The 12,234-nt window shown below is 30.0% G+C and overlaps 1 protein-coding gene across 4 annotated transcripts; it reads left to right on the top strand.

Annotated features, from left to right (window-relative positions):
- Positions 1-1,355: 1,355 nt before the first annotated feature.
- LOC141449004 (palmitoyltransferase ZDHHC3) lies at positions 1,356-10,435 on the top strand. Of its 4 annotated transcripts, none has more exons than XM_074117981.1 (8): positions 1,356-1,665; positions 2,687-2,872; positions 4,118-4,254; positions 5,210-5,294; positions 6,615-6,827; positions 7,482-9,666; positions 9,755-9,815; positions 10,111-10,435. In XM_074117981.1, the coding sequence occupies exons 1-6, from the start codon at positions 1,567-1,569 to the stop codon at positions 7,638-7,640; spliced, it is 879 nt and encodes a 292-aa protein (XP_073974082.1). In that variant the 5' UTR covers positions 1,356-1,566; the 3' UTR covers positions 7,641-9,666; positions 9,755-9,815; positions 10,111-10,435. The 4 variants fall into 4 exon arrangements, with proteins under 4 accessions (XP_073974082.1, XP_073974080.1, XP_073974081.1 ...); XM_074117979.1 differs by having other exon boundaries at positions 1,360-1,665; positions 7,482-9,531; XM_074117980.1 differs by having other exon boundaries at positions 1,360-1,665; positions 7,482-9,531; positions 9,755-9,829.
- The last annotated feature ends 1,799 nt before the right edge of the window (positions 10,436-12,234 follow it).

Raw genomic sequence — 12,234 nt, 5'->3', positions numbered from 1 at the left:
TATTTAAATGGTTATTTAACTTTAATGACATTAAAAGCACATATTTTCCATTGTCAGCCTCATCCAATAATTTTGGAAATTCCTTTCAAACTATTTTAGTCATTATGTAAGCGAAAACTTTATAATGTTTGGGCTTGTTAACTACACGTCGGTAATTCTGGAGATTCCAGAATTATTATAAGAAACTTCACTAGTAGCCTAGAAAATTTAAATAGAAACTTTTAATTAAAAACTCCGAGAATTGAAGAGGAAATATTTATCAAAAGTTGTGAAGCTAAAACCATGAGCGAACGGCTGGATTGACCGACTTTTTTAGATGTCGACTCTGAGCGAAAAAGTTACTCTTTTGCTGACAGAGTGACCAAGAGGTATGTTTAGATAGTGAACTTTCTGCCAGCGATAAAGTCTCTGAGGTCTCTTCACAGACCTCATCCTTTTCAGGTATAATTGAACTTGTTTACGGTCTAAGTGCTGACTGTTTTACAGCTTACACCAGGAACCCAAAGATTTATAGAACCATCTAAAACTTTTTCTGGAAGTTAAAGGATATAGAAGCATAGCCAAACATGGTAAACAAAAAATACCGAGTCTTCGGTTCCCTTGATTAAGGACTACATTAAAATGTTCTAAATAATAAAGTTTAAAACTTTATGGCTAAATAGTTCATTTGAGGGCAGTTTAGAGATCATTTAAGATTATCTTTTATCAACCAAATTGAAAGAGCTAACTTAAAAATGTCTAGATTTTACCTTCATGGTTAAGTAATTACATAGTTAGAGACAAAATTAAAGGCACTAATCAAAGCATACCGACATACCTTACGAAATTTTAGAGAGCTATGATCATGCACTTCTCTCAAATTTAATTTAAGCAACTAAAGATAAAGGAAACATGATTTAAAGCAAATTATCATTATTGAAGATAATACAAACAATCTTACCGCCATGATTTCAACAATAAAAAATTGGAGTACGGATTGTGCTGCAACAATCTAATTTAGATATGGAAATTTTATTGCATTTATTGTTTGCCAACTTCCACGTTGTATCTATCCAATTCATAAAATTTAAAAACCAAAATCAGGTCAGCCTGAAGGTTATTTTAGACACATAAACCTAAAGTGAATGTAGATGATAAGCTAAATCGAACTAAATATACAATCGAAATGTATTTTAAGAATACTCTAAAAAACTGCGGGAAATCATCTCAAAATAATGTTTAAAAATGTTAAGCCATTATATTATTCAGTACTTCATGATTTTATCTAAAAATATTAACATATTTTGAAAAAATATATGAATCACTTTTTGATATATTAATCATATACATAAAATACTAGGTCGTGTTGAAAGCTTAGTACTTCATCCCCAACCATTTCAAGTGTAACAGTAAAATTAGGTTAAACGAAAGGTTTATATTTGGTTACAAGTAACGAGAAAGTTATGGTGTTTATGTTTCCCAATCTAGTCGTTTGCGGCCAGGTTATCTTGTGCACCTGATTTGTGGTGTACTAATGCTGAAAAATGCTACGACAATTATTTCTGTACTATAAGTGTTATTGTACGTATGTGTGATGAACGTACTAAAATGAGTTATGAGTACATCTCTTTTAGAAGGGAAATTGATCCCAATAGATGTTGTGGCGGTTGGTTTTGGTGCATCAAAGTTAGTATGAAAATATTGTATTTTGGCGAACAGCGTCCTTTTTTTATTATTATTGTCTCAATAACTAAGTCAAATCATGATTTTAGCAGAAAAACTTATTAAGAAAAAGTAATTTAATTGAAAGCATCCAAGTGTTGCATCAGAGTATTTTTTATTATTATTATTACTATTATTTTTTGTGTGTGTGTTTAATCTTGCATGTTTCCTGATTTGATTTAGTTGCGACAGAGGTTTGCCAGATTTCAAAGGAAAGAGTATTTAATTAATGAATAAAAACTTTTTTCAATTATTTGTGCGAAAAATAACGGACATAGTGCCTTTTTTTTTTTTTTAAAACCCATTAAAATTTCACTTTTGATAGGAATCAAATAATTGAAACTAATAAAGATTATCGTTTCTAGTAGATAAAACATAGAAATAAACAACTTTGTTCATTATTATCATTTGATAAAATTCTTTCTCTTTCGTGATGAATTTGGCTTTAAAAGGGTTCTCCCTATCAAACCAGTGTGATATTACTCATTTTGACCAGGAATATTTTTTTTAAAAATGTTTACTCTCCTGAGCTCACTGACAAGCCGCAACTAAACATTCAAGAACATTTGAGTTGTGAAGTTATACTTGTAAAAGGTACAGTTTTATTTTATATAATGTGTTACATCTTTTCTATAATTCTCACAATTCTCAACAAGTTGCTAGACAAAATTTGTTAGATTCTAGAAGTAAGAAGTCGCTCATGTTTTAAGTAATTTGCAAGTTTTCAAAATTTGAGTTACAATTACGTACTTCTTTAAAAGTATGATTGTTTAGAAATGTCGATGTTCCTTCACACATTCTTATTCTGCAGATTCAAATTATTTATTTTTTAGTAATGATTTCAAAACCATTGTATCTACTTTTTTTTATAATTGTTAAAAGAAATTCATAATAAGTTCAGATATGCCCACAGGTTATAGAATTAATAATTTTGTAAATTAAAAAAAAATTGTACTCTTTGTTTCATATATTGGTTTTGTTTCAGGACATATGTGGGATAGTTTGTGCAATTTTAACATGGCTTCTTATATTATATGCAGATTTCGTTGTCCTCACTGTAATAATAATACCAAACCCATATTCTTTATACAGCATATTTAATGGGTTTTTATTCTCTATTTTTGGAATCCTGGCCGTAACATCCCACCTGAAAACTATGCTAACTGATCCTGTAAGAAATTTTTTAATGATTAAAATTAGATGTTATTTTATTAATTACAACACAATGCCTATTTTTAGTGAATAAAATGTAGAATACCAGTGTAGAATGAATATAAGCTAGAATGAAAATGGAATAATAAAGAAAAAAAAAAACTTATTTTCAGAAAATACATTCCAAAGGGAAGAATAGCAGATTCGAATAATCAATGATCCTCATATATTCATTCATAATAGATATTTTTGTATTCCAAACTTAAATGAATGAGGACAGAGTGGCTTAAGCTAATTTCATCGCTCCCTGAAGAATTTTAGATATTCTTAAATGTCACCGAATGTTTCATAGTTCTGAAAGTGTATGTAGTGATGTGTAATTATGAGCTAGAAGTTGCCCTTAGCTTCACCTTGTAGTTGAAAACATATCTGAAAGTCGAATGTTTAGTGCTGGGGTGTCAGTTTAAATGTTGATGCCCTCAAAGACACCAAGATTCCTAGAAATATGGCTGGTCTATTCTTCTTCTTAAGAGGTTCGATAAAGTTAACAATATGAATTAGTATGGAATTGATTTTTTTGGGCTAATATTTTCTAAAATTATATCATAACTATTTATTAAATTAATGCTCCAGAGGACCATAATATTCCTTATATCCTTAATTACAGGAAACTATCCTACGCATCATTAAAATGCAGCTATGTTTTGAACTACCGAATCTCTTTAGGTAGAAATTACAAATTAGGTTTGAAAAAGAAGTCCATTAAAACCAAGTATTTGCACTTATCTTGGGGTGATGGTTAGACTCGGAACCCGCAGGGATGCCAAGATCTATAGAATTGACTAATACATTTTTGCCATTATACAATTTAAAATTTCTTCAAACTTATCATAGTAAGTAATTAGTAAGTTGTTTTATGTCAGTAGTACTTCATTCCAAGGGGAATTGACAAACAGAGGTAACAGGTTCTAATTCAAGCAATCTTTTTCTAGATCTTTTTAGCTCCTGCTTCTTCCATGCGCAGTTTCTTTAAAATGATCAATGCATTTATAAGAATTGCGGTGCAAATAATCACTGAACTTCCTTTAAAATGTTTGAATAAATAATGCTTCTTTGTTATTAAGAATATAATAATCGCACGATGAGGTTGCTCCATTATAGCTAAAACCAATATCTTCATTGTAGTGTACCAATTAGACGTGAGCAATTGAAACTTGATTTTAAGTTGTGTCAAGTTTATGATTTCTACTTTTGTTATTTAAAGGGATCCGTACCAAAAGGAAACGCAACTAAAGAGATGATACAACATATGGGATGTAGAGAAGGTCAAGTTATATTTAAATGCCAAAAATGTTGCAGTATTAAACCAGAACGAGCACATCACTGTTCTGTTTGCCAGAGGTGAGCATACAGCAATTATAATTGCAAAATATTAATCCTTAAAATTGTTAAAAAATTAATTCTAAAGGAAAATATTTAATAATCTAACTTACAGGTGCCCCAAGTCTTCAAAGACAATTGTTCAAATGTGAATGATTTGAAATTCTTATCATCTGAATGAATTTAATAAATCTTTTAGATACTCTTGCTTTAAGAGAAGAAATGTTTTCTTCATTGTAATGTAATAACTCAAAGGTTAATCTTATTACAGACGTTATTACTTTTTATATGGACTTTTCAATTTTTTATCATTTAAAAAATGTTTGGCAAGTTTCCAGTAATAGCAGTTTAAAGAAAGGGAATTCACCCAGTTTTTTTCTCAAACTGCATGTACCTATCTGAATCTAAGATGATTCCGAGATTTCTGATGGCGTAATTTAGTTAAATATTATTTTCTCTGTTGTATTTTGAAACATAAGTTGACAACGGAAATAAACCTATGCCCATTTATTCCTTTGCAGAAGTATCTCTTTAAAACCTTCTGGATACACCAAAAAATGTTGTTTGTTTTATTACATTAAGCACTTTTAAAAAGTAAATAAACAGTTTTTTGACCGCAAATTAAGTAAAAAAGGTGTCCTTATAACGGACCACTAACACTGTGTTCTTCTGTGCTCTCGTTCTAGCATATTAGTCACTTCTACTTTACTCTAGCATTAGTAATAGAAATTCGAAACCTCAGAATCCAGAATAAAGGAATTTACTTTTAGTGATAAGCACTGATGTCGCTGATAATGAGAGTAGGTTCGCGGTGTCTGGCGTAGGTTTTGAGGAAAACACAGGTGTTGGTGCGTCTTAAAAATACTTTCATGAAACTTTCTAGGTAAAACATCACATATTATATCTGATAAACTGTTATGATTTACTTGCCCTAATTCTTTTTAATTTTATTCTTCGTAATTTTTATTTATTTCAGGTGTATTAGGAAAATGGATCATCACTGTCCTTGGGTGAATAATTGTGTTGGAGAAGACAATCAAAAGTTTTTTGTTTTGTTCACAGTAAGTAAACATTTTTCAACAAGTTTAGTGCTAATATTAGTCCTACTTGCAATTATCTTCCTGAATAATAAAGATATCCATGTGAAATAGGATATCTTTTTGTTCCTTTCTTTTTAATCCTTAGCTTGACATTAGTAAATTGGCCGTTTGAGCTCCACGCTTCATTAAAAATAGTTCACTCTTTATTAGGGCTTAGTATTCTATTGGTTTTAGATTCTCATCATAGTGACTACACTACATGAGTAAAGTGTTAAGAATTCATTCTGCTATTAAGACAAAGAGATAGGCATCCGAGTTAGATTAGGTTGTTAACCAGAGTTGGATTCAGACAGGTAGTTCGTAGGCAATCTGACCAATTAATAAGCGGCAAATAGATAGTAATGGGTATACACATTCTTCTCCTAATCTCATCCGCTTAGATTAGATTTGTGCAGGAGGAGCTCTAAACCAAATTCACTGCTACCTAAAAGGAAATATTAAATACCCATAAATTACCTCATCAGGCTGTGGGTGTATTATGTGATGGATGGTACGGAAGGTTAGTGTAATTGTACTTTAAATTGACCTTTTACTTAAAATTTCGTTTGAAAGGGAGAACCTATTGCTGCCATCTCTATTCGAACATTCTATCACACATTCGCATAATATGGTCAGTCAAATCAGTCCCTTTTGTTGAAATTAGTATCTCTTCTTTTTTTCGTCATTTTTCAAGTGTCCCATTCAGATATCTTCTCTAGTAGTCCATCTCTAAGGAGTACAGTCTTCTTTTTTTACTTAACGTGGGAGGGATCCCACGTTATGGGAATATTCGCCTAAGAATGGTTGATTCTGTTCTTGGCTTTACCCTCGCTATCTTATTTCAGTGAACTGAATGTTTGATTTCCAATAATCTTCTGCATTTCTTTACTTTATAGACTGCCATACCTTCAAGTACTCGAATGAGCTTATTTTTCAAAACTAAAGGACTATTTAATTTCAATTTATTAAGAGTTTCCTTAATCTTGTATTAATTATCGGGCTCTGGTTTAATGAACTTGAATTTACTTTTGACGTTTTCTTGAGTAATGTGATCCATTAATGTCATTATTTTAAAACTTTAATCCACCTCCTTTATACATTTCGTAACTTCATATTGAGCTTTAACTTAAAGAGAAAATTGATATCCTTTACCGGTATTTGTACTCGTATTTTTAGCTTAAGATCATAGACTAATTTGCTCTCTCCTCCAATATTTTACTTTATGTGGTAGAATTAAGTTTATTTAACTATTTACTAAAAATGTGTTTTAGTAATCGAGATATTTGGGATTCTCTTTTTCAGTTCTACATAGCTTGTATGTCAGTACATTCGTTAATAATGTCTGGAAGACAATTTGTCTCGTGTATTGACAGCGAATGGCGTGACTGTTCTTCATATTCACCGCCGACAACGGTCATACTTCTTGTCTTCCTTGTATTCGAGGCATTGCTTTTTGCAATATTTACTGCAGCCATGCTCTTTTCCCAGTTACAAGCTATCTGGAACGACGAGACTGTAAGTAAACATTGTCGTTATAGTAAGTATGTTCAAAATGTAATTTCAAACTGGACAATTTTTTTTCTGATAGATTTTTACGTTTTGCTTTTTTGTGTTCTTTTTCAACTATTTACAACTCCACCAACTACATATTATAAAAACAATTTTTTCTTGAATTACAAGTTTGGGAACGTCGTTAACCTAAATTGCAATTTTACACAATAGATTTTCGATATTTTTTTATAGAATAGATCTTTAAACTTGAAACAATATTTGCACAAACACACAAGGGTAATTTTTGAGGATTTATGAATAAAGCAAAGACAGTAGTTTTGATTCGAAAGTAACTCCAGTACAGTGAGTTGCATTTTTTTCCGGTATATGTTTTCTCTTTGAATAAATAATCAATGCTTTCTTGTCTAAGGTCCTGGATTCACATACGGTGATGTTAAGATTACAGTTTCTCTAATGATTTTCAACGTCGCATTACTTTCTATTCTCTACAGAAATTTTAAAAAAGTTTCTTTCATAAATTCCTTTAAATTTATTGTGCGATTCCGTCACAACAGAAATTCTATGGAGTAATTAGATGGTGTTTAGTAATCACAAAAAGGAAGAAACATAAGAGGTCTTGTGGCTTACTATCTAATTAATAATTTGAATGACTTGCAGGGCATTGAGCAACTAAAAAAAGAAGAAGCAAGGTGGGTGAAGAAGTCCAGGTGGAAGAGTATCCAATCAGTATTTGGAAGATTCTCTTTGGCGTGGTTCTCACCTTTCATTCATCCGCCCCCCAGAAAGAAGAACGATCCATATATGTATTCAGTTTGAAAACATTAACTATTTACCTCCTAATTTAATCAATATGAAATCAAAATCATTATATGATTTATCTATTTTTTATCCACACAAATCATTATTAATATAGGATCAAAACGATTTTCCCTGATCTCTTCAAAATATATAGAGAAAACAAATATTATTTATCGAACATATTTCGTATTGTGACAATATATATAACTACTCTTAAACATACATGTTAATCAGAAATTACTAATTGCAATATTTACTGTATCGGCAATACTTATTTTTTCTTTCACTTGATACATAAATGTACAGCAAGCTTATACGTTAGTCACTGTTTCAAGAAAATAGAAGACAGAAGGAAAATGTTTTATTTAAAGATTTTTGCTAATGTACAGTTTATGTACAGGTTTCTTTTTCTTTACTTTTTTTTTGTTATTGTAATTATTACTTGTTTGCGTTACCAAAAATTGTATATTTTTTTTTATCTTTATATATACGATATTGTTGTAAATATGATTCGTTTTATTGAAAAAAGATACATATTATAATTAATATATAAATATATGTATATAAAATTTATTACATTTGTATAATTCAAATTAAGATCTCAAAATCTGTCTCTAATACAGTAATTTTTATCTTTCGATCGTATTCCCAATTAGGAACTAGTCCGAATCTTCCGTACTCACTTTCCATATCCTTGTGTTCTTCAACAAACGTATCCTCTTCATTGAGGGGTCAACTTTTCTAATCTTTTTTTTTTTAGCCAAATGATCTCATCGGACACTCTATCTCTATAGAATTCAGCATCTTAAAGTAGGTTATAACAAAAATTGAAGTATCGATAAAATTACCGTTTGAAGAGAGACCTAAAAATAATTGTTGGTGCGTTTATTAATGGAATCCGCTTCAGGTTCTGTACTCTTTTCCTTCACCAATCTCTCAAAGTAGCTTTTCTCTCTTTTCATTGTACACCTAATGAAGTTAAAGGAGTAAATTGATTCGGTAGCGTTGAACTTACACCAAAGTGAGATGTTCGTAAAACTGAGAATTCATCCTATTTATTTATTTATTTATTTATTGTATTTGTGGTCTTGTTTGCACATTAACCAATTACAAAATAAAGAAGTAAAAATTAAATTATAAGCAATCATTACTACTAGACAAGGTTACGAAAAGAAAGCTTCGTTAAATTAGATAATTTCAAAATAGCATAATTCTTCTAAAATAGTTAAAAGGTGTAAAAACAATATTTCAGTTAGAGGAATTAACAAAAACTTAACTCTTCTTATCGGTTGATGAGAAATAGAGCCGTAAATTAAAATTACAAATGACAGAGGAAATCTATTCATTCATCCTCCTTCTGTACCTCTGATTAAATTTTGTGGAAGAAAAAAAAATGATTTGAATAAAAGTTTCACATCTATGTTTGTAATTACTATACTGTTTTAATGAAATTGTTGGAACTGTTTTTGATAAAATCTAATCTATTCAGTTCAATTTTTACAAAAAGCTTATTAATTATTTGTTAATACCGCCGAAACAATCCAATGTAACACCTCCTTTCATGGTACTTAATATTACGATTTTTAAAATGCTTAATACCGTATTTGACGGCATATAAGACGCACTTTTTTGCCTAAATTAGGTCTCAAAAAAGTTACCTGCGTCTTATAGGTGAAGGACACAGGTTAACTTTTTTCCTTGTGTGTGGCCTTCTAAATAAGGGTGCGTCTTATATGCCAGTGCGTCTTATACACCGTCAAATACGGTAAATACATTGAAATATGTTTAGGCTGCGTGTTATTGAATAAAGTATTCAATTTGTTACTAGGCATTCTTAAAAGGTCAAAAAACAAAGAGCATTTCTTTATCTTAAATTGCATTGTGAGATAGGTTTCCTGTGATGTGACAGGTAATTTTCATAAAAGTTATGTTAATAATTAAATATAAATTTTGTTGTTTGAAGAACATTTGTGAGTAAAGTGAAAAACTGGTCTCATCAGAGAGGTCACATCAGATTTTTAATTTTATATATGCTTAAGAGAAGGTATTAAAGATATTTTTTCGTTTATTCATATTTATATTACTTATTAAATAAGTAAAAGTAAAGTAAAGTAATCGCCTATTTTTTTCAGGCGGGGTTTAACGTCCAACTACCATTTACTAGGTGTCGTGGACGGAGACGAATTTAAATAAGTAAATTTTATTAAGTAATTATCAATTTTATAAATGAGGTAAATGGTATTTTAACAATTCCTTTGCGACCTACTTGGTCATACGTCATAGAAGTATGGGGATCAACTAAACGTTCTAACTCTCTACGCATCCAGACATTACAGTCAAAAATACTCCGAAAACTTCTTTTTTTTTTATGTATCTAACCTCATAATCCATAATTACCTTAAAATCCGTTTTGTTAAAGATCTCAAATTTCATTCTACTACAGCAGCTCATTCTAATCCTGTAATCTAACACCTATCTTCTTCCGCAGGTAATCCTCCAAGAAGTTTGAAGAAATGATGACCTCACGATTTTACTCTCATCATGAGAGCAGTCGAGTATAATAACATATTCATGACAATGGAGTGACACCACTGGGTGCCTTCTCCACTCAATATTCCTGATATTTTTCATCATTTACATATTTGCTCGTTACAGTTATAAATTTCAATTAAAAAATTTTAAAAAAACATTAAATTTCAATAATGATTTAGATAAAACTGCAAAATCTATTAGGTAGTACAATTTCCATCTTTTGAAATATTTTACGTATTTTGTTAGAAATACATTAAAGTGATATGAAGTAAGAACTAGAATTTTGTTTGTATTTTGTTCCTTAATATCATGGTAAAATCAGCACAATGCAGATACTGCATTCAGGACCTTCCTATCCTTTATCTAGTGCATTCCAACACTGCCAGGTTGAAGCGTAGTAATGCTCATCTTTCATCTGGAAATGATTCTCTACGGGTCATTCTTTACATCCAGCAGCTCGCCGCTAATATTAGGTAATGCTTATCAAGTCCATTACGAAGTATAAAGAAGTCAAAAAAAAATCTACTTACCATTCTGCCTGTGTGGGACAATTTTTCAGGTAGTTTTATCTATTACTTCATACCTTCTTAGCATCACAACATAAACTACTATAACTTTTTTTCAGATGAATAATCTGAATAATGTGAATAAATAATGTTTTAATGTTCAATCTAATAAAACTATTATTTGGTCAAATTAAACCGCTTTTCCTCAGAATATTAACTTCGTTTAAATATTAAATTTGTACTCGCTTCAGCAGCACATATAGCAAAATATTAAGTTTCTTTGGAAAATGGTAACATTTAAGCTAAACAAAAGTTATATTTTTTAGACAAAAAAGCAAACTGTTAAATTAATGAAACAAGGATTAAATTTTGTAAAGCATTTATTTAAAAGTAAGCTTTTTCAACGCTACTTCTTATTTAAACTACATTCATTTAATTTATATTGATTAAAAGATTATTGTTATATTGGTTTGATTCCTGACGTAGTCCTTGGATTTTATTTAGTGTTTAATCTGAGAAATTTCTTGCAAAGTATGTTTGCTAGTCGCCTCTGTCCTAATTTGATCGTTATTAAAGCCCGCCTGAAAAAAAGGCACTACTATACTTTACTACTACTCGTACATTGTGCACAAAATTACATAGCAATAGTGAAGGTTTTTCCAATAATATTTTATTCTTTCTCTTCTACTTCTTATTGTTACTGGTTTCTTCTCTAATGCAAATACGCAATTAATTTTATAAGCTTAAAAAAAGTAAATCATCCTAACAAAAAATTATTGTTTTCAATGAAAACTGATTGCTTCATTTTGGAGGCCACGGAAGGTAACTGCTTGATATGAGATTTAGTTTTACAGTAAAATGCTTCAATTTCTACAATCCTATATTACGTGTGACTTAAATTATAATTATTGATGTAGTAATCTTTTCCATTGTCCAGTGTTTTCATCAAACGCTGTATCTGCTTGAGCATAGTAACTCTCATCTTTCTGTGATATGATTTCTTCTATGGTATGTAATAACATGCAGCACACCAGAAAATATAAGTTGATTCTCACCCATTTTATTCGGGAGCATAAAGAAGTCAAGGAAATGTACCTACCACTCTGCCTGTGGAAATGTTGTATGTACATTACGTATTACAGCAGAAACTGAAACTTTTTCCAGAAAAATAAATTTTTCCCATTGTATCTGGAAAAGATAAGTTTTAATTATTGTTAAAAGTAGTTTTATTTTGATTAAAAATTCAATTTTTAGTCGAGCTAGTCATTTTTTTATCATTTTCATGAAAAAAGTAAGAAGATAGTAGAATTAAAAAGTGAATTATAATGGAAGATTTAAATTTTTCAATCTAATTAATCTAATGTTAAATCATATGTGTATTTTTTGGAAATATACTATGTACACATTTCATATTCAAGGAATAAACAGGTTAGGTTCTTTAAAATCATTTATTTTTATTTATTTAACTTTTATGCAAAATGCTTTATGACCAGTTATACATGTTATATGTATTTCTGTAGCTTTTATAACTAAAATTAAATAATTTTGGACAAAATTGAACTTTTTCTATAAAA

The sequence above is a fragment of the Rhodnius prolixus genome, unplaced genomic scaffold (assembly GCF_049639745.1).
Source record: "Rhodnius prolixus isolate KJV_2025 unplaced genomic scaffold, Rpr scaffold_2, whole genome shotgun sequence".
Lineage (NCBI taxonomy): Eukaryota > Metazoa > Arthropoda > Insecta > Hemiptera > Reduviidae > Rhodnius > Rhodnius prolixus.
The sequence above is the reverse complement of the archived record's forward strand: the minus strand, read 5'-3'. Positions and strand labels throughout refer to the sequence as shown.